The 24,253-nt window shown below is 37.1% G+C and overlaps 1 protein-coding gene across 1 annotated transcript; it reads right to left on the minus strand.

The window, feature by feature from the left end:
- Positions 1–3,509: 3,509 nt before the first annotated feature.
- Positions 3,510–20,391, minus strand: DYNAP (dynactin associated protein). The gene is made up of 3 exons (XM_029222830.1): positions 20,314–20,391; positions 6,608–6,772; positions 3,510–4,049 (listed from the first exon to the last, which is right to left on the minus strand). Exons 1-3 carry the CDS (start codon positions 20,389–20,391, stop codon positions 3,510–3,512), a joined length of 783 nt encoding a protein of 260 aa, XP_029078663.1.
- Positions 20,392–24,253: the final 3,862 nt, after the last annotated feature.

Consider the following 24,253-nt stretch of genomic DNA (forward strand, 5'->3'; position numbering starts at 1 on the left):
GAGAGGCCCGCGTACCGCAAACAAAAAAAAAAAAAAAAAAAAAAAAAAAGAACTGGGTATTGTAAAACTGCAAGCACTACTGGGATACAAAAGGAAATCAACTAGATGCTAATCAGCAACTCAAAAGGGACCTTCACCTTATCAGAGGCTACAAACTAGCTCACAGATAAGGGCTTATAAGCAAGCATCAAAGCCCTGCTAAGGTCTGCAACAAGTGTTTACTGCAGGACACTGTTGTCAGAGTGTTCAGAGCTTGAGATTTGATACTTGTTCACCTAATCTGGGTTGAAAGTGTCAGAAGATGAGCATATGAAGCATGCCTGCCCAGCACTTAAATAATATTTTTCTCTGATATGGTCAGTTCTGGAACTTGGGCAGAAACAGAGGTAAAACAGGGGCTATAGGTTGGAAGGTTTGGTGGACTTAGCTGGGAGGACTAGAGACAGGTTCAGAAAGGATGTATTTCTGTATCTCCTTTTACCGAACCCACTGCAAAAATCTAATTTTTCTATTTCTACTTTTTCAGTCCTCCAATCCCTTTTCTGCAAGGCATTCACATTGTTCCACCTAAAATTAAATAAGATATGTCACTTTCCGGCTCAAAACTCCTCAATGGCATTCCTCTGGGGAAAGGAAAATCACTAAAACTTAGCAAAACGTATAAGATCTAAAGTAAGTTAGCCCCAGCTGACTTCATTGTGCATTCATGCAGACAACACTTGCTGTGTCCTAGCCACACTGCTTTTGGAAAATTAGGAAATATTTCAAATATACAAAGAGATATAAAGAATTTTACATGGAACACCCATATATACTCTATCACTCATCCTCAGAGACAAATCATTATAAAACATGTATGAATCTCACAAGTAAAAAGCTGAGCCAAAGAAGTCAGACACAAAAGAGTACATACTATACCAATTCCATTCCTGCTATGTTCGCAATCAGACAGAGTGGTCCGCGGTGTTAGAAATCAGAACAGTGTTTTACTTTGGGGGAAGGACAAAGGAGGTGGTGTTTGGGTGTGGGCACATGGCAGGTTTCTGAAGAGCTGGTAAGGTTCTGTTTCTTGATTGGGGTATGGGTGTGTTCACTCGGTGAAAACTCATTGAGCTGTACCTTATGATATGTGCATTTTCTGCACATATGTGTATTTCAACTAAAAAACATTTTAGAAAACTGATACTAATTAGAATAGCTTAACATTAAAAGTATATTAAAAGATGATTTAGGGGCTCCCCTGGTGGCGCAGTGGTTGAGAGTCTGCCTGCCGATGCAGGGGACGTGGGTTCGTGCCCCGGTCCGGGAAGATCCCACGTGCCGTGCAGTGGCTGGGCCCGTGAGCCATGGCCGATGAGCCTGCGTGTCTGGAGCCTGTGCTCTGCAATGGGAGAGGCCACAACAGAGAGAGGCCCACATACCGCAAAAAAAAAAAAAAAAAAAAAAGATGATTTAACAGTATAATTCCAATTCTAAAATCTTCTTCATTTAATAATAAATTCTTATACTTTTTGCTATTTTAATTTATTGAGCAAAATATTTATTACCTGTTAGTTGCCAGGTACACACACTGGTTAAACATAGGGGCCAGGTTCCTGCCTTCAGGAAGCTTACCTAATAAACTGTTGCTGTGATGAACATTTATTAAAAATCCATTGCGCACCCACAATGTGTTAAACTGGGAAAAATCTTCCATCCTTTACAGAGCAAACTTGTATTTATTTACACAAGGGACCTACTGCAGAACATGTCTCATCCTGATGAAATGAAGAGATGTAGAGCTGGAAAATGGTAAAAGTTACGTCTTCTTTAACAAAAGAAAAGTTCAGTCAGTGATACATTTAATAAATAATATACAGTATCACTAATTAAAAAAATAATGGGGCTTCCCTGGTGGCGCAGTGGTTGAGAGTCCGCCTGCCGATGCAGGGGACACGGGTTCATGCCCCTGTCCAGGAAGATCCCACGTGCCGCGGAGCGGCTGGGCCCGTGAGCCATGGCTGCTGAGCCTGCACGTCCGGAGCCTGTGCTCCGCAACGGGAGAAGCCACAACAGTGAGAGGCCTGCGTAACGCAAAACAAAAACAAAAACAAAAACAAAAATAATGAAGGAAACAGAATTAAAGTGTTCTAATAAAGTTTTATTACATTAATTGCATATAGTTAGAGTAAGTAGGTTGGCAATACAGGGGGAAAGTAACTCTGTAAGGCTGACTTGGAAGGACAGTTAAAAATTATTTCTTATTAGCATAGTGACCACTAAAATATTTGTTTTAAATTACTGGAAAACACATTTTTCCTTTTGGGTAAGGAAAGCATTTCCATACCCAGTCCCTACCATGTGCTCACGTGTCTATATGTTATTCAGCATCCTTTGTTTATAGGTAAAATTAACACCAACAAATGGAATTGACTTTTGTTAGTGCTTTAAAGAATATTTACTGATTTATATCAATCTCACTAACATCAAAGATACAGGTTACAATGCCTTCTGAATTCACTGCTTCAAGTAGCAGTTATCAGTCCTGTTTGCACACTTTTTGAAAAATATAGATTTCTGGATCACCCTTGAGGATTCTGATTCAGTAGGACTGCAGTAGAGTGCGTGTACCATCAACATTGATTTAAACCTGTGAATTACCAAGAATTCTAAGTAACAGAATCCAAATTTGTAAGTTTATTACTCGCAGCATTGCTATTTTCTTTTTCTGAATTTTCTCTGGTATTTCAGCAGATAGCAGGCATAAGTAAATATTTATCGAAAGTATTTAATTGAATGCCTTTATAAGATTACTGCAAAAAGTAGTAGAAAACAAAATTATTAATTGAAAATAGTGATAACACATTTAAAATTTTACTTATATATCAAAATGATTTAAAGAGAAAATGAAATGAAAATAATGTGGGCACAATCTAAAAAGAAGATGTGGTAATATGTAAATCTATTTAAAACACCCTTACCATATAGAATGTATTTTCCTTATTACATATGGAATTAGTGTATTAAAGACTACAACTTTATAATAATAAAAGACTGTAATCACATTTGGTAACTTTCTATTTAATCGTAACAGCTTTCCAGCATAAATAAATGGATTGGATTTACTTTGCATGAAAATTGTATTATGAAAAACCTCACAAAGTAGAGACTATCCACATTAAATGGTCAGGTCTAATATATGGTACTGTTACATCTAAATGTTGTTGTGCGGATGAATTCACTATCATTTTAGTGTTAGCTGAATTGTCATTAAGTAGTCTTGCTTTAGAAGTGGTTATTTTGGTCACTGTAGCTTTATGCTGGCAGTTACTGACACTGGAATCACCCATGGTAGTAATAGTAGTTGTGCTAGTTGGTTCAGCTGAAGTGGTGGCAGCTGTGGTAGTCATACTCTCAGTAGAAGTGGTGGAAGCAGTTGTGTCTGTTGTGCTTGTACCCTCAGTGGTAGTGCCGGCCGTTGTCGTGGTAGTTGGTTGAGGTGTGGTGGTGGCCACCGTGGTAGTTGTAGTCTAAGTAGAAGTGGAAGAAGCAGTTGTGTCTGTTGTGGTTGTACCCTCAGTGGTAGTGCCGGCCACTGTCGTGGTAGTTGGATGAGGTGTGGTGGTGGCAACTGTGGTAGTCATAGTCTCAGTAGAAGTGGTGGAAGCAGTGGTGGCTGTTTTGGTCGTGCCCTCAGTTATATCTGTGATCGTTTTTTCAGTTGAAGTGGCGTCTGTTGCAATTGTGGTTTCTGTGGAATCAGTGGTTGGTATACTTGTAAGTTCCGTTGAAGTGTGCTCAGTGATGGTAGTCATGGTACTGGATGTTGTGGTAGAATCTGTAGTGCTAGTGGCAACTGTAGTTTTGGAACTATCAGATGAGCTTGTTTCAGTCAATGAGATTGTCCCCTGGTTTTGAGTAAGTTGTATAAAAATGGGGGCATTATTATTTTTCCCATTATACACCAGAGACACTATGAGTACTCCAATTGCCACTGTTATCACAGAAGCTAAGAGACAAGCCAGGAATATTTTCCACAGAGACCAGCCACTAAACAAACTTCGTGTCACCTGAAAAGGATTTAAATATAATTACTGAAGTTGAAACCAAATGTTGCAAGAAAAATATGTCATTTATAATCTTTTTATATATAGATTACTTCAGTAGAAGAATGTATAAACATAAAAAATACCTTAATAGCCTGTAGTAATAAATATTGGCTCAAGTTTAATGTTTCATTTGGGAAAGGCTTGGTCTTTGTAATAGGAATAAAGGAATAGCCACTGATCTGTCTGCTTTCTTTTCATGTGTATTTAAAGCTAAAAGAAATATTAAATGTCATCTTAGAAACTGTTTATTCCTCCCACCATCAAATGAAGTATCTACACGTGTGTGTCTGACTGCTGCATCCCATGATTTGAGGGACCCAAAATATCACCTGATAAAATCTTCTCCCTTCATTGGCCTATCAACTACCAGATTTGTGTCTGCTTTACAGCCTTCCATTTTAAATGCATTAATTAACAGCCTATCAAATATTCTAGCTAGCTGTTCATACAGGTTAGCAATGGCAGCATGCAAATCAGAGTTGAAGACATTGGTTGAAATCCATCTTGTGCGCCACCAGCTATTTTCACTGTGTAAGATGTTAACCTCTTTGATCTTATTTTTTCATCCATAAAAATCTACAAGATTAGAATAGGGATTAGTGTCAGTAATATTACTTTGTAATATCTCTCTAATCTGTTATTGTAGAGGAAACATTGCATAGTATAAAACATGTAAGCCTTGAGACAAGAGAGTCTTGAATTTGAATTCCATCCCATTATATTCTGAGCAAGTTTCTTAACTTGCCTAATTCTCAACTTGCCTTGTATCAAAAGTGGGGATAATAATATCTACCTCCAAATGTTATTGAGAAAATTAGAATAAGAAACATCCTTCAAATTAGATTTTTGCAGAAGGCGGGGCTTTATAGTAATTAAGGGCATAGCCATTTGAATCTAACAGATTTAGGTTTAAATTTTAAGTCCACCTTTTACTAGGTAGATGGTGGTATGTGGAAATTTGCCATGTCTTGCAAAGCCTCAATTCCCTTGCATGGATAATATCACCTATTTAATAAGGCTAAACAGTAAATAAGAAAACAGTATGAATAATGTTGTCCTAGCACTTTCTAAGTACTCAAAAAACATCTGATTTCACTAATTAGCTCATTCTTATCCATTTTCTTATGACTGAAAACAATCACTAAAGGAAACAAAGAGCACATATGTCATTGGAGCATGTAGGGTAACTCTTCAATTTTCCAAAATAGTGGACACTGTCTCAGACAATAAACCACAATTTGGGTGTTGAGAGTGACACCCACTAGGCAATCAGAAGCAGTTCAAGGGCATTGGGTACCAAGGCTAAGGGAATTTGTGGCACCAACTAAGAGAGCCCAATGACTAATGGCACCTCCTGCCCCATGTCATCTAGGCCTTAGAAAGGAAATCAAAGGGGGAGGAGAGGAAGGACCATACTCACACCTCAGAGGAAAATTACCCTCATTTTTTGTTTGAATTTTTAAAAAGAGGAGCAAGATTAATAAAAACTCATCTTAACCTAACCTGAGACCTGTGCTCAAGTGCTATTACTGCTACTATCTAGATGTGTGAATTCTTACAAACAATCTAAACTTCCTAGACCGCGATGTTTTCCATCTGTGGCTAAGTAAAGGCATCTAAAATAACTTTCAGCTCTCTGATTGGTCTGGTTTGTTTGAGGTCATCAGAGATATATTCTCTAAATAATTCTATCAAAAGCCTTCTTCCACAGTGTTTCTTGTCATTAAGAGTTTATCCTCTCTTCTCTTATCAAAGTCTTTCCAAACTGTCTCTGTAGCAGGATTAATCAGAGGAGGGGTGTAGTCCAGGGCCAGAAGAATCGAACCAAACTGCCAGGCATCAGTAGCAATCAGTCAAAATCAAGTTTTCACCTGGAGTAGGGGGAGGAATGGAGGAAAGACTCGGAGATCAGGTCTCAAGGTGAAGAAAACAGAATGATGAGAAACAGTGTAAAGAACACCGGAAATCTGCTTCTGGGCACCAAACCAAGGCAAGGCTAGATATTGTCTAAGTCAAGGTTGAAAACACACGAGGTCAGAAGAGGTCAGAAACAGGAGGCTAACAGAAGGCCCACAGTTATGCTCAGAAGCAGGAAGTGAAGGAGAGTGAGCCAGATCACCCACAGACTAGGGCCCCAGGGCTTTAACACATGACTTCACCTTCCACTGAGCAAGGGTTACAACGTCATTCACTGTCAATGCATTTGCTGTCATCAGCTACTCGGTCCTCCAAAAAAAGGAACCCAAAACTTTGGGGTTTTTTTTGATGCTTATATATTTTCCCTAAACTTTATAGGTGTTTTTTCTTTCCATCAAGATCATTAGCTCCTTAAATTAAGAGTCCCATAAATCTACCTCTTCTGCATTCCCTCTCAGTGATTTGACATGTTCAAAGGATGCTGTAGATTTTCAAAAGAACAATGTTAATTGATTGAATGTTTTTTCTCTAATATTAGATCAAAAACACTTCCATGTGGATTACATCATAACCCAGAGAAACAGTGTCACCCCAGACATTACCTGAAAATGTTGGGATTCTCTGTTTGGAAAATTTGGAAGTCCAAGGGTCCCTCTGTTGATGCAGATGTCATTTAAATTGGGACCAGCATCACCAGTTACATCAATTGATGTTGCAAACTTACAGGCTGAACTCTGAGCTTCATCGTTTCCAAGGTTCGGGAATGGCTGTGTACAGAAAAGAATGGGAGAAAAATAAGATGCTATTGTATTTTGTGCCTAAAGTAATACAATTCGGACAAATATAAATTAGATTATGTCATATTATGGCTTATTTGATCAAATAAGATCATTTGAAACCTGAGGAATAAATAAATACATTTATTATATTTCTTCTCAAAATAAGAAAATCGAATTAGGTCATCATAAATTACATTTAATTATTTTATATAATTATTCACATTAAAATTCAGGCATTATCTTTTACCTTCATCATATTTAAAGGATTTGTTAAATATCATTATGTGGCAAGCTGATGTAGAGAGATATTTTAAAAAGTCCCATAATAGGATGTGGAGAAAAGGGAACACTCCTACTCTGTTGGTGGGAACGTAAATTGGTGCAGCCACTGTGGAAAATAGTATGGAGGATTCTCAAAAAACTAAAAATAGAATTATCATATGACCCAGCAATTCCACTCCTGGGAATATAACTGAAAAAAACAAAAACACTAATTCAAAGAGATACGTGCACCCCAATGTTCATAGCAGCATTATTTACAATTGCCAAAGTATGGAAGCAACCTAAGTGTTCATCAACAGATGAATGGATAAAGAAGATGTGATATATATCTACAGTGGAATCCTACTCAGCCATAAAAAAGAATGAATTCTTGCCATTTGCAGCAACATGGATGGAGTTGGAGTGCATTACGCTAAGTGAAATAAGTCAGACAGAGAAAGACAAATACTGTAAAATAAAAAATACAACAAACTAGTGAATAAAACAGAAAAGAAGCAGACTCACAAATACAGAGAACAAACTATTGGTTACCAGTGGGGAGAGGAAAGGGGGAGGAGGATGGGTGGGGAAAGGGTTATTATGAGAATATATAAAATCATATGTATGAAACTTCTGAAAATTGTAAAGAACTATAGAATTTAAAGAATCTTTTATTCAATAAAAAAAATTACATACTTCTGTGTAATTCTACATGGCCATAAATTTGTGTGCTTCAGCTAGTATGGAATAATAAATTACTTTCCAGAAAAAAATTTTTTTAATAAAATAGAATTTAAAAGTCCCAAAATGAAAATTCTAGAGACTTCAAGGCTTATAAAGAACAACACTTTGTGGTCTTATTCATAATGAGAAAATCAAATCTAAAGAGGTGAAGTGAGAGTCTAGGTATAGTAAATTGCAATAGGACACTTCTCCCACTGCAATCAATCAATCAATCAATAAATAAAATTGAAGGGCTTTCAAAGAAGTGAAAATCAGATTACTTAAAATTTAAAAGAAGAAAGAGCTTTTCCAAGGTGATCTAATAATCATAGGCCATTTTATTTTCTGGGAGCATTTGTTGATTATGAGTATGAGTTGAGGTTCTGACTAACAAAAGAGTCAGCAAAACTTTTGCTGTTCATGTGAGTCTGGCATAACAGACTGGAAAATAGGGGGTCCCCAAACACAAGGCCTTTGTAATGTTCTGGAATAGCTCAGGAGGCTGGAAATCAGGATGGAAAGGCAGAGTAAAGTCTTCAGCAGTATCATAGTGATTAGGAGATAAAATCCTGCTATCAGAAAGGGACTTAAACACAAGACTGGTTTCCCCCTAAGGACATTTGCCATACTTTGAGGCTGCCTGGCATAGGATGTTAAAGAGCTGACCTTGAAATCTCTGAAGGTCAATCTCTGAAGAATATACATACAAACATTATAAACAAAATAATAGTAAATTAAACCCAAAAATATATCAAAATGGTAAAAACTCATAACCAAGTGAGGTCTACCCAGCTACCTAAACTAACTTAGAATGAAAGTTAGTTTAACATTCAAAACAGCTAATATAATTCACCACATTAACAGAAATAAAGGAGAAAAACACATGTGAATATATCAAAAAAATGCAGAAAGACTTCTGGCAAAATTCAACAACCATCTGTGATAAAATTTCTGAGCAAATTAGTAATAGAAGAGATTTTCCATAATCTGATAAAGGATAGCTCCATAAAACCTAAACTAACATCATAATTAATGGTAAAATATTTCATGTTTCCCCCTGAATTTGGGAACAACACTAAATGTTCACTTTCACCACTTCCATTCAACATTACATTGGAGGTTGTAGCCAGTGCATTGTTAGAAAAACAAAAATAAAGTTATAAAATATGAAAAAACAAAGACATGATTGGGTTTATAGAAAATCCAAAAGAGGGTCCAAGATGGCAGAGAAGAAGGACGTGCTCTCACTCCCTCTTGAGAGAACACCAGAATCACAACTAACTGCTGAACAATCATCAACAGGAAGACACTGGAACTCACCAAAAAAGATACCCCACATCCAAAGACAAAGGAGAAGCCGCAGTGAGATGGTAGGAGGGGTGCAATCATAATAAAATCAAATCCCATACTGCTGGGTGGGTGACTCACAAACTAGAGAACACTTATACCACAGAAGTCCACCCACTGGATTGAAGTTTTGAGCCCCACGTCAGGCTTCCAAACATGGGGTCTGGTAACGGGAGTAGGAATTCCTAGAGAATCAGACTTTGAAGGCTAGCGGAATTTGATTGCAGGACTTCGACAGGACAGGGGGAAACAGAGACTCCACTCCTGGAGGGCACACACAAAGTAGTGTGCGCATCGGGACCCAGGGGAAGGAGCAGTGACCCCAGGGGAGACCGAACCAGACCTACCTGCTAGTGTTGGACGATGTTCTGCAGAGGCAGTGGTGGCTCTGTCTCACCGTGAGGACAAGAACACTGGCAGCAGAAGTTCTGGGAAATATTCCTTGCCGTAAGCCCTCCCAGACTCTGCCATTAGCTCCACCAAAGAGCCCAGGTAGGCTCTCATGTTGGGTTGTCTCAGGCCAAACCACCAACAGAGAGGGGACACAGCCCCAGCCAACAGCAGTCAAGTGGATTAAAGTTTTACTGAACTCTGCCCACCAGAGCAACAGTCAGCTCTACCCACCACCAGTGCCTCCCATCACAAAACTTGCACAAGCCTCTTAGATAAACTCATCCCCCAGAGGGCAGAAAACAGAAGCAAGAAGAACTACAATCCTGCAGCCTGTGGAACAAAGAACACATTCACAGAAAAATAGACAAGATGAAAAGGCAGAGGGTTATGTACCAGATGAAGGAACAAGATAAAACCCCCCAAAAACAACTAAATGATGTGGAGATAGGCAACCTTCCAGAAAAAGAATTCAGAATAATGACAGTGGAGATGATCCAGGACCTCGGGAAAAGAATGGAGACAAGGATAGAGAAGATGCAAGAAATGTTTAACAAAGATCTAGAAGAATTAAACAACAAACAAACAGAGTTGAACAATACAATAACTGAAATGAAAAATACACTAGAAGGAATCAATAGCAGAATAACTAAGGCAGAAGAACGGATAAGTGACCTGGAAGACAGAATGGTGGAATTCACTGCTGTGGAACATAATAAAGAAAAAAAAAGAGAAAAGAAATGAAGACAGCCTAAGAGACCTCTGGGACAACATTAAATGCAACAACGTTCACACTACAGGGGTCCCAGAAGGAGAAGAGAGAAAGGACCCGAGAAAATATTTGAAGAGATTATAGTCGAAAACTTCCCTAACATGGGAAAGGAAATAGCCACCCAAGTCCAGGAAGTGCAGAGAGTCCCACACAGGATAAAACCAAGGAGAAACACAGCGAGACACATACTAATCAATTTGGCAAAAATTAAAGACAAAGAAAAATTATTGAAAGCAGCAAGGAAAAAATGACAAATTACAAGGGAACTCCCAGAAGGTTAACAGCTGATTTCTCACCAGAAACTCTACAAACCAGAAGGGAGTGGCAAGATGTAATTAAAATGATGAAAGGGAAGAACCCACAACCAAGATTACTCTATCCAGCAAGGAACTCATTCAGATTCAGTGGAGAAATCAAAAGCTTTGCAGATAAGCAAAAGCTAAGAGAATTCAGCACCACCAAACCAGCTCTACAACAAATGCTAAAGGAACTTCTCTAAGTGGGAAACACAAGAGAAGAAAAGGACCTACAAAAACCAACCCAAAACAATTAAGAAAATGGTCATAGGAACATACATATCGATAATCACCTTAAACGTGAATGGATTACATGCTCCAAACAAAAGACACAGGCTTGCTGAATGGATACAAAAACAAGACCCATATATATGCTGTCTACAAGAGACCCAATTCAGACCTAGGGACACATACAGACCAAAAGTGAGGGGATGGAAAAAGATATTCCCTGCAATTGGAAATCAAAAGAAACCTGGAGTAGCAATATTCATATCAGATAAACTAGACTTTAAAGTAAAGAATGTTACTAGAAACAAGGAAGGACACTACATAATGATCAAGGGATCAATCCAAGAAGAAGATATAATTATACATATATATGCACCCAATATAGGAGCACCTCAATACATAAGGCAACTGCTAACAGCTATAAAAGAGGAAAGTGACAGTAACACAATAATAGTGGGGGACTTTAACACCTCACTTACACCAATGGACAGATCATACAAACTGAAAATTAATAAGGAAACACAAGCTTCAAATGACACAATACACCAGATAGATTTAATTGATATTCATAGGACATTCCATCCAAAAACAGCAGATTACACTTTCTTCTCAAGTGCACACGGAATATTCTCCAGCATAGATCATAGCTTGGGTCACAAATCAAGACTCAGGAAACTTAAGAAAACTGAAATCATATCAAGCATCTTTTCTGACCACAACGCTATGAGATTAGAAATCAATTACAGGAAAAAAAAAATGTAAAAAACACAAACACATGGAGGCTAAACAATACATTACTAAATAACCAAGAGATCACTGAAAAAATCAAAGAGAAAATCAAAACATACCTAGTAACAAATGACAATGAAAACACAATGATCCAAAGCCTATGGGATGCAGCCAAAGCAGTTCTAAGAGGGAAGTTTATAGCAATACAAGCCTATCACAAGAAACAAGAAAAATCTCAAATAAACAATCTAACCTTACACATAAAGGAACTAGAGAACGAAGAATAAGCAAAACCCAGAGTTAGCAGAAGGAAAGAAATCATAAAGATCAGAGCAGAAATAAATGAAATAGAAACAAAGAAAACAACAGCAAAGATCAATAAAACTAAAAGATGGTTCTTTGAGAAGATAAACAAAATTGAGAAACCATTAGCCAGACTCATCAAGAAAAAGAGGGAGAGGACTCAAATAAATAAAATTAGAAATGAAAAAGGAGATGTTACAACAGACACCGCAGAAATACAAAGCATCCTAAGAGACTACTACAAGAAACTCTATGCCAATAAAATGGACAACCTGGAAAAAATAGACAAATTCTTACAAAGGTATAACCTACCAAGACTGAACCAGGAAGAAATAGAAAATATGAACAGACCAATCACAAGTAATGAAATTGAAACTGTGATTAAAATCTTCCAACAAACAAAAGACCAGGAACAGATGGCTTCACAGGTGAATTCTATCAAACACTAAGAGAAGAGCTAACACCCATCCTTCTCAAACTCTTCCAAAAAATTGCAGAGGGGGGAATACTCTCAAACTCATTCTATGAGGCCACCATCACCCTGATAACAAAACCAGACAAAGATACTACAAAAAAAGAAAATTACAGACCAGTATCACTGATGAATATAGATGCAAAAGTCCTCAACAAAGTACTAGCAAACAGAATCCAACAACACATTAAAAGGATCATACACAATGATCAAGTGAGATTTATCCCAGGGATGCAAGGATTCTTCAATATACACAAATCAATCAATGTGATAACACCATATTAACACATTGAAGAAGAAAAACCATATGATCATCCCAATAGATGCAGAAAAAGCTTTTGACAAAGTTAAACACCCATTTATGACAAAAAGTCTCCAGAAAGTGGGCACAGAGGGAACCTACCTCAACATAATAAAGGCCATATATGACAAACTCACAGCAAACATCATTCTCAATGGTGAAAAAGTGAAAGCATTTCCTCTAAGATCAGGAACAAGACAAAGAAGTCCACTCTCACCACTATTATTCAACATAGTTTTGGAAGTTCTAGCCATGGCAATCAGAGAAAAAGAAATAAAAGGAATAGAAATTGGAAAAGAAGAAGTAAAACTGTCACTGTTTGCAGATGACATGATACTATACATAGAGAATCCTAAAGATGCCACCAGAAAACTATTAGAGCTAATCAATGAATTTGGTAGAGTTGCAGGATACAAAATTAATGCAGAGAAATCTGTTGCATTCCTATACACTAATGATGAAAAATATGAAAGAGAAATTAAGGAAATACTCCCATTTACCATTGCAACAAAAAGAATAAGATACCTAGGAATAAACCTACCTCAGGAGACAAAAGGTCTGTATGCAGAAAACTGTAAGACGCTGATGAAAGAAATTAAAGATGATACCAACAGATGTAGAGATATATCATGTTCTTGGATTGGAAGAATCAACGTTGTGAAAATGACTATACTACCCAAAGCAATCTACAGATTCAACACAATCCCCATCAAATTACCAATGGCAGTTTATACAGAACTAGAACAAAAAATTTTCAATTTGTATGGAGATACAAAAGATCCCGAATAGCTAAAGCAGTCTTGAGGGAAAAAAATGGACCTGGAGGAATCAGACTCCCTCATTTCAGACTATACTACAAAGCTACAGTAATCAAGACAATATGGTACTGGCACAAAAACAGAAACATAGATCAATGGAAAAAGATAGAAAGCCGGAGATAAATGCACGCACCTATGGTCAACTAATCTATGACAAAGGAGGCAAGGACATATAATGGAGAAAAGACAGTCTCTGCAATAAGTGGTGCTGGGAAAACTGGACAGCTACATGTAAAAGAATAAAATTAGAACACTACCTAACACCATACACAAAAATAAACTCAAACTGGATTAGAGACCTAACTGTAAGACTGGACACTATAAAACTCTTGGAGGAAAACATAGGAAGAACACTCTTTGACATAAATCACAGCAAGATCTTTTTTGCCCCACCTCCTAGAGTAATGGAAATAAAAACAAAAATAAACAAATGGGACCTAATGAAACTTCGAAGCTTTTGCACAGCAAAGGAAACCATAAACAAGACGAAAAGAAAACCCTCAAAATGGGAGAAAATATTTGCAAACGAATCAATGGGGAAAGGATTAATCTCCAAAATATATAAAGAGCTCATGCAGGTCAATATTAAAGAAACAAACAACCCAATCCAAAATGGGCAGAAGACTTAAATAGACATTTCTCCAAAGAAGACATACAGATGGCCAGGAAGCACATGAAAAGCTGCTCAACATCACTAATTATTAGAGAAATGCAAATCAAAACTACCGCGAGGTATCACCTCACACCAGTTAGAATGGGCATCATCAGAAAATCTACAAACAACGAATGCTGGAGAGGGTGTGGAGAAAAGGGAACCCTCTTGCACTGTTGGTGGGAATGTAAACTGATACAGCCACTATGGAGAACAGTACGGAAGTTCCTTAAAAAACTAAAAATAGATTTACCATATGACCCACCAATCCCACTACTGGGCATATACCCAGAGAAAACCATAATTCAGTAAGACACATGCATCCCAATGTTCATTGCAGCACTATTTACAATAGCCAGGTCATGGAAGCAACCTAAATGCCCATTGACAGACGAATGGATAAAGAAGATGTGGTACATATATACAGTGGAATATTATTCAGCCATAAAAAGGAACGAAATTGGGTCATTTGTAGCGACGTGGATGGATCTAGAGACTGTCATACAGAGTGAAGTAAGTCAGAAAGAGAAAAACAAATATTGTATATTAAATCATATATGTGGAACCTAGAAAAATGGTACAGATGAACCGGTTTTCAGGGCAGAAATTGAGACACAGATGTAGAGAACAAACGTATGGACATCAAGGGGGGAAAGCGGCGGCGTGGTGGGGGCAGTGTGATGAATTGGGAGATTGGAATTGACATGTATACACTAATACGTATTAAATGGATAACTAATAAGAACCTGCTGTATAGAAAAATAAATTAATATTCAAAAACAATCCAAAAGAATCTATAGACAGAATGTTAGAATAAGTGAATTAATGAGATCACTGAATACAGATAAATATAAAAAAATTTAAAAAGTTGGAATTCAGTATGAATTCACGTTTAGCTTAATATAAATGCAGATGATTGCATACAGAAATATTTATAGACACATGTGTACACACTGGTTAACATACACACATATTTCCTTGCTTTGTCAGCTGAGAGGACCTAGAAGCAACAACACACTAGCAGGAACAAGTACCCAGACATTGGTTTCTGATACCATTCTCTAGCGAAAGGAACCAAGGATCCTTGGCGAAATTGCTGATTATAGGGCTGGGTGTGGAAATATACAAGATGAGCCTGGAGCATCTTGTAGCACCAGAGATTAAGGAAATCCTCCATGCTTCACCAAAAAAAAAATAATAATAATAACAATGATAGAGGTATGTCAGTATGTCAAAGTGACACAGGAACCAGCTGAAAGAGCTCTCAATAGCCAAATCTATAACAATTGGAGCAAAAAACTTAAAGTAGTATTGGATTATAATCCGAAGTATAAAACAAACATCTGGGAGTCAATACTGATATAAATGATTGAACAAATAAGTGAATGAGGAAGAAGAGGTAAATCTCCTATGCAGAAGAATCCCAAATGATTGACATAGATACTACACTCTCACGGAACATAACTCCCCACTCTTTAAGAGTGGGCTAAGCACAGCAACTTCCAAAGAATATAGTTTGGAAAGGGACGAGTGGAGAACAACTTTAAGAACCTTGTTAAGTATTACCTCATCCAGGTGATCAAAGTCAACATCAACAATAATAAATCATGTTAATAATAGGTACTGTTGGGCTTCCCTGGTGGCGCAGTGGTTGAGAGTCCGCCTGCCGATGCAGGGGACACGGGTTCGTGCCCCGGTCCGGGAAGATCCCACATGCCGTGGAGCGGCTGGGCCCGTGAGCCATGGCCGCTGAGCCTGCGCGTCGGGAGCCTGTGCTCCGCAACGGGAGAGGCCACAGCAGTGAGAGGCCCACGTACCACAAAAAATAAATAAATAAATAATAATAGGTACTGTTGATCTGATGTGATGAGAATGGCACTTTGCTTCCATGGTCTTCCCTAAAAGGAAAACAAACAAACAAAACAAAACAAAAAAATACAGAGCCCCAGGCTAATGATAAAAAAAAATCAGACAAATCCCTATTGAGGGAAATTCTACCAAATATCTGACTAGTATTTGTCAAAACTATCAAGGTCATCAAAACCAAGGAAAGTCTGAGAAACTGTCACAGCCAATAGAAGCCTAAGGAGTCATGATGGCTAAACCTAATTTGGTAGCTGTGATGGGATCCTGGAACAGAAAAGGGGCAGTAAGTAAAAACTAAAAAGTCTGAATAAAGTATGGACTTTTTAAAACAATAATATATCAACCTTGGTTCATTAATTGTAACAAAGGTACCATATTAATGTAAGATGTTAATAATATGGGAAACTGTTGAGGTAAATAGATGAAGGAGATTACGAGGTACAAAATTCCAGTTGCAAAATAAATGAGTCACAGGAATGAAATGTGCAGTCATTAACTATATAATATCTTTGTATGGTAACATCATAACTACAGTTACCGTGGTGATCATTTTGAAACGTAGAGCAACATCAAATCACTATGTTGTATAACAGAAAATAATATAGTGCTGTAGGTCAATTAAATTTCAAAAACAAACAAACTCATAGAAAAAGAGATCAGATTTGTGGTTATCAGAGGTGGGGTCCATGGAGGCAAGGGGTAATTGGATGAAGGCAACCAAAAGGAAGAAACTTCCAGTTATAAGATAAAGGAGTACTAGGGGTGTAATGTGCAACATGATACATATAATTAACACTGCTGTATGTTATATATGAAAGTTAAGAAAGTAAATCCTGAGATCTTATCACAAAAAATTCTATTTAATTTTGTATCTATATGAGATTATGAATGTTCACTAAACTTATTGTGATAATCATTTAATAATGTATGTAAGTAAAATCATGCCATACAACTACATACAAAATTTATGCCATACAACTTAAATTTATACAGTGCTATATGTCAATTATATCCCAATAAAGCTGGAAGAAAAAATAGAGGAAATTAGGTTCTAGGTATATGGGAATTCTCTGTACTATGTTTGCAGTTTTCTATAAGACTACAGCTATTTTTAAAAATAAAGGTTTTCAAAACAATAACAAAGTTACATTTTTCAGGTTCTACTGCCCAGGATTTCTAAGTCTAATAAGACCAGTAGCCATCTGTCCACAACCTACTAACTGAAATTCCTCATACCAGAATGCGTCTTGTAGCCTTAACATTATTAATGCCATCCTCATTTTTCAACAGAACTAGGCAGTCCATGAAAGACCTACGGAAGACAAGTCATTTAGTAATCTCTCAACACGCATTTTCTAGTTTCTATTTGATTTTTCTGCTCTTACAGATCTTATGCTCCATTGGTGAAGCACAACAGGCTTGTTTGAATTTGATAAAATATGTGCAGATAAATATGATAAGGATTAGAAGCTGGAAAATGTTTGCGTACAAACATATTCACCATAGTCTTTATGGAGTGGGTAGCACAAAGGAGGAAGGGAAGGGTGTTGGGAAGATATAAACAAAAGATTTCACAAACTTGCAACAAGTAGTGATCTAATACATAGAATAATGAATATAGACAACATTCTTGTACTATAGTTATGTAATGTGATAAATATTGCTACAGCTAATCATATTACAATATATAATAACATCAAAGTAGCACATTGTACACCTTAAATTTACAATGTTATGTGTCAAATATATCCAATAAAAAACTAAAAAAACAAAGACTTCAACTACATCTGTAATGGTTTATTTCTTAAACTTGGTGTTTGGTACATACATGCCTATTACATTATTCTTGAAGTCTTTTAAATACATGTTGAATTTTTTAAAGTAAATGAATTAAAAGGATGGGTTCAAATAAGAAAGGTTTTGGTGGTTAGGTTTTTCTTGAAGTCAGTCTAAGACATTTCCTCAACAGCACCATCTATAACATTTTATAAACTTACTATGTTAAAATATATTAGCTCTATTTATTTGAATAAATGTTATTTTCTAACAATAGAAGATTATTTCTTCAACTAAAAAAAAAAAAAGGAGAGACAGAGAAATAACTCCAGATACAGTTTTAAGAAAAAGATAGAGAGCAATCTGTGTTATATTCTTACGGGAGTGTAAATTGTTATGTATAAATTTGTTATAGCTCAAAAACATTACAGAATTATCTAATTTTTACTCATAGGACAGCAAGAGCATTATTTAAATGTACTCTCTCAATTACATTGATTAAATAACCAATCCTAAATGGTTATTAAAAATGCTATTGACATTGCTGACTCAATCTCGAATTTCTATTAAAACAATCAAGCTACATATGTGTGCAGACAGTGGCCACTGAGCAACTATAACTAAGAATAAAAGGGAGTATAATTATGATTAAATATAGTCAAGAAGGAATACACTCAGGCAAAAAGAAATTAGTCAAGTTCTGTTTTTCTAAAGGTGTAATATCACACCAAAGAAGTAAAGAGAATAGCTATGCAGTGATACCAAATAAAAGAAGATATAATACACACAAGCACTTTGAGAATTTCCATCTGTTTTTAAATAGGTAGCTTTGAGAAAATCACACAGATTTATATTTTATAAAAGCTTTGTGTTTCTTTGTATTATTACTATCGTTACTCTTCAGCTATCCAGTTTGTTTATGGCTGATGAACTTGAATATTTTTCTGAATTTCTGTAATTAAATAAAAATTCACTGGCAAGACCAACTCACCAGAATTAAAAATATTTAAGGGAAGAAAGATGGTAAGTGATTGCACTGAGAGCAGAGTAGTCTCTAAAGTTAAAATTTTGAGAAGTTGGGGGGCTATGAATTATAGTTAATTAGCTCTTGGTAGAAGCCAATAATCTCCATTACATACACCCAATATGCATTAGCTATGTTCATAGAATAAAATTTTAAATTCTATGCTCATAACTTAAGAGATTACCATTTCATGTTTCCTAAGAGGGAAAAACAAACTCCTAAATTTCTCTTTTTTATGTAGACTTCAACTGCTACTATAATCCACTGGTGAAAATGGGCATCAATTAAAAAAAAATTTCTCTACGATTATATCCAAATATTCAGATGTAAAGTGAGATAGTCAGTGATGAAGATACATGCCCTTTATTTGAAAACTCTCATTATTATCTAGGGAAATCTTCAAGATGAATAATTCCTTAGTAAAGGGACCTTTTTATCTGAGTATTTTGACACTGTGAAGACCTAATGACATAGCTGCAAGGCTAGAAGAACCATAAAGAAGATCTTTAGGGGAAAGGAGTGCTGATCTAGAATCAAGAGAACAATTTCTCTGCCTTGTACCTTCCTTGTTAGTGCAGGGGACAAAAATATTTTTCCTCACAGAATGTAATTGTCCATTCAAACTTATACTGATTTCATTCAACACATTTCCACATGTTTCCAGTATCAAGGGCTCTAGTCAGAGACAAAGTTACATAAAAGGCAATCCCAAAACACACAGTACTAAATTATTTCTTCTAAAAACATAAGCAATAGTCAAATAATATTGTATATAATTGAACTCTAATATTCCCTTGAATACAATTCTTCACTAAAAAGAAACTCGTATGTAGTTAAGTAGAGGCTAATCTAAAGGACTTGCCAGATAATTTGCTTCCTAGGTCTAGAATTCACTTACAAGATTATGTTCTGACTTTCAAAAATGTATGAAATCTTTGAGTTCTGACAAATCTACACATTACACTAAAATCCAGGCAATTAACACAAAAATCTATATATCACATTTTAAAAACATAAATTGTTAATGCAATCAACCACAGATTTGTCATCTTATACTCTAGTTATGATAACTGTAGAGAATTATTTGAACAGCTTATTAAATTGCTACCCCCCAAATTGCTAATATCTTAGATTACTGAGTATTAAAATAAATTTCTTAATAATGCATATATTGATATACAGAAAAAAATACAAGTTTTCTAATTAACAAGTAGTCATAGAATAGCTAAAAATTGTCTTTCATGTAGAATTCTGATTAAAAATTGCTTTTTGGGGGCCTCCCTGGTGGCACAGTGGTTGAGAGTCCGCCTGCCGATGCAGGGGACGCAGGTTCGTGCCCCGGTCTGGGAGGATCCCACATGCCGCGGAGCAGCTGGGCCCGTGAGCCATGGCCACTGAGCCTGCGCGTCCGGCGCCTGTGCTCCGCAATGGGAGAGGCCACAGCAGTGAGAGGCCCGCGTACCACACAGACATACACACAAATTGCTTTTTGGGAAGAACCATGTTGTAATAAAATAAAAATCAGAGTTGTATTATTATTGAAAACAAGACTCTGAACTATCAGAACATACCACGGTGGTGCCACCAATACTCATCGGCTGTTTTCCAGACTGTTCCATCACTACGTATTTCCCACATTTTCTGTCCATTCTTGAAGCACAAGCTTAACTCCAGAAATGTTTTTCAGCCTGTTCATTGCTCTTTATACCTGCAAACTTGAGAGATAATTGAGTTGATTAATATCCACTATGAGACATCACTGCTAGTGTGGATTAGACTAAATAATAATTATTCTTTATGTGGGATCCACCTTAGAGGAAGAAGTGGGTGTTAAGAAATTACATGAGGATATAAGAAAACCAATCCCACCTCTGTGATGACACCCTCAATACTATGCCACCAGGCAGCTTCCTGGTAGAATGAAACTGCAATTATACAATTCTTCCTTCTCTCTCCTATCACATCATTTCACAGAACTCTTCCTTCTGACTTCAGGAACAGCTCAAGATAGAATTCTGAAATACGTGAATGTTGCTGTTGCTTCTTTTCCAAATAGACAGGAACATCTTTCCGCTCTTACTGGCAACAACCTTTAGGCACACATGACCCTCTGCTCATCAAGTCTTGACCTTCTTGGGTTCCTCCTCACCTTTAAAACTTTTCCAATCTATTCTTTTTCTCTGCTACTAGAAAATGTTAATCTAACTTGATTTATACTTCTGGAAAAAAATAATACAACTTGGCTTACATGCCTCCAAGCCCCAGACTGATACAGACGGTTAATCTGATAAACAAATCACTGTGAATATATTCACCAAGATCCCCTTCTCTTCGTTTTTTGTGAGATCTATTTGGCATAGTTACCCAGAAGATTACTTCTGATTTTGCTTACAGTTTAGTAACAAGACACTTGGGCAGGTGGGGCTTTTCTAACTTCTGAAAATTATACTCAAAAGCAAAGGACTTTTTTCTTATCTGTAGATACATCTTTGGAGGGATCTAAAAGACAATTGACAAGAGTTAAGAAATCATTTTTTTTAAGGAATCATTTTTAACCTCAAATAAAAAGTTATCAATCAGCTCCCAACACACATACCCAAGGAATCCCAAATAAAACTGGTATAGAAAATTATTTATGAAGAATGGTGCTTAAATAACCTAAAAGTTTTTAAATATCTCTTCAATTTGTAATTAGTCCATAGTTAATTTCTTACAAATGAAGCAACAAAGACAAAATACTTACACTTTTTGTTGAAAATGTCTCATGTAGCACTTTTTAACTGGCCAGATATCTACCAGGTTTCAAAGATAAGAATTACCTGATAATAGAGCTGCAAGAGGGCTGGGAAATCTTGGAGTTAACGCAGCCTTGTCATTTTAAGATTGAGGGAATTTGTGTCCAAAGAGGGGAAGTGATAAAATCAGCTGGGTGGTAGAACCCAGTTTCCTTTCAGTCTAATACCGTCTCTATAATTAGCTTATTAATAGTGACTTTGTAGAAAGATGGACAGCCTAGTAGGAAGTCAAGCAAATGTCTTTTGAAAACAAAGTGAAACAAAGATATCAAAGACTTGGATTTGGAAAAGATCCTAGATATGCCTGAAGCCATCTGAGACTTACTGAACTTTCAGGGGCAAAGTCTGGGAGCCTGACTTTTTGGCCAAATGTCAAGTAATCTTTATTCAAACAAGTCTGAGAAATAGTTTGCTAACCAATGATCCCAAGCATGCACATGGAGTGTCTTCATATCTTTAGGGAATAAAATTGTGTGTGTAAAGAAACTACAATTTTCTCAAATTAAAAAAATGGGTAAATTTTTAATTGCTTATTCCTTCAATAAGCACTACTGAGTCTCTGTTATACCCAAGCATTGTGCAAGAGGCTGAGTGCTCAATGGTGAATAAAAGAGTCAAGATTCCTGCTCTCTTGGAGTGGAGTAAAACGTATACTGAATTATGTCTTAAAATATTTTTTGATCATTTCTAAAGTTCTCTTATAGATGCATTCTTTAGCTAAAAGTTTCCATTGGAATCCATGGATGCAAAGTAAAATGGCCTTTAGATCTAGAGAATAAAAAAGGTGTGAAAAAATTAGGGAAGGGATTTATTCTAGGAAAGAGTAAAAGACAACGCTTTACCCCTCCATAATGAAACTAAGGCAGTGAAACTATGGCTTCTGTGACAATATAAGTAGAGTGATCATGTAGTTTATCACTCCAAACCAAAATACTTCTGAGAGCAAAAGGAAGCAGTATTAATAATTTAATTTTACAGAGACAACACTATCCCATGTAAACCAGGACATGTGGTCACTTAGCAATAAAGAACCCATGTGAGTTAGGAGATTCACTAGTACTAACCATGACCACTGGATAAGTCAATGCATTTAAAAATTGATTCAATATCTCTAGTGAACAAATATTCGATTAGAATACATAGTTTACTTGAGCTTTAAAAAAATCTAGTATGGTGTTGCAGTACTAACACACACATATTTATATACTGCCCTGGAGTTCCAGAACCACTGAGAAGGTAAAATTCCAGAGTGTATATCATTAAGTCACTGACAAAATAACATCAAAGTCCCACCCTCATTGTCATTAGTTGATGAACTGTTTCAAGAGCCAAAGTAAATCACTATGCACTTAAATCTTCAGCATAAATTTAGAACTTTATTTTCCCAAAGAATACTTTTTGTGCTTTTTTCATATCACAAACCAACAGCTGGAGAAGGGCACACCTGAATGACTACAACAGGCAAAGAAATACAGGCAACTCTCATTGGTATGCTGAATATCTCCTAGAAAAGCTCTTTGATATCTGCATAATGTTGAGTCAAAAAAATGTGGAAGTATATTAATTGAGGGTGGTTGATGGTCTTTTAACAACTGGTAAAAGGTTTTTTTTTTTACCAATTTTTTTTTTGGCCAAAGAATGCAGAGCCCGTTAAACTGCCATCTGTTATAAAATGAACCACACTGTAGTCTTAAAGATTACAACAAAATTAATTTATTGATCAAGTCACCCACTTCAAATACTTCCATGACTGAAATTTCACCGTGATCTGATATTAATCGAAACACCGATTTTTTTGGATGGCTCTGAACCAAGATGGCGGACTAGAAGGACGTGCTCTCACTCCCTCTTGTGAGAACACCAGAATCACGACTAGTTGCTGGATAATCATCGACAGGAAGACACTGTAACTCACCGAAAAAGATACCCAAAATCAAAAGACAAAGGAGAAGCCACAGTGAGACAGCAGGAGGGGCACAAGCATAGTAGAATCAAATCCCATAACTGCTGGGTGGGTGACTCACAGACTGGAGGACACTTATACCACAGAAGTCCACACACTGCAGTGAAGGCTCTGAGCCCCATGTCAGGCTTCCCAACCTGGGGGTCCGGCAACAGGAGGAGGAATTCCTAGAGAATCAGACTTTGAAGGCTAGAGGGATTTGATTGCAGAACTTTGACAGGACTGGTGGAAACAGAGATTGCTCTCTTGGAGGGCACACACAAAGTAGTGTGTACATCGGGACCCAGGGGAAGGAGCAGTGACCCCAGGGGAGACTGAACCAGACCTACATGCTAGTGTTGGAGGGTCTCCTGCAGAGGCGGGAGGTGGCTGTGGCTTCCCAGATACTGGCAGCAGAAGTTCTGGGAAGCACTCCTTGGTGTGAGCCCTGCCAGAGTCCACCATTAGCCCCAACAAAGAGCCCAGGTAGTCCCCAGTGTTGGGTTGACTCAGGCCAAACAACCAACAGGGAGGGAACCCAGCCCCACCCATCAGCAGTCAAGTGGATTAAAGTTTTACTGAGCTCTGCCCACCAGAGCAACAGCCAGCTCTACCCACCACCCGGCCCTCCTATCAGGAAACTTACACAAGCCTCTTGGATAGCCTCATCCACCAGAGGGCAGACAGCAGAAGCAAGGAGAACTACAATCCTGCATCCTGTGGAACAAAAACCACATTCACAGAAAGATAGACAAGACGAAAAGGCAGAGGGCT

This window comes from Monodon monoceros, unplaced genomic scaffold (genome assembly GCF_005190385.1).
Source record: "Monodon monoceros isolate NGI ecotype Baffin Bay Population unplaced genomic scaffold, NGI_Narwhal_1 Super_Scaffold_1, whole genome shotgun sequence".
NCBI classification, from domain to species: Eukaryota; Metazoa; Chordata; class Mammalia; order Artiodactyla; family Monodontidae; genus Monodon; species Monodon monoceros.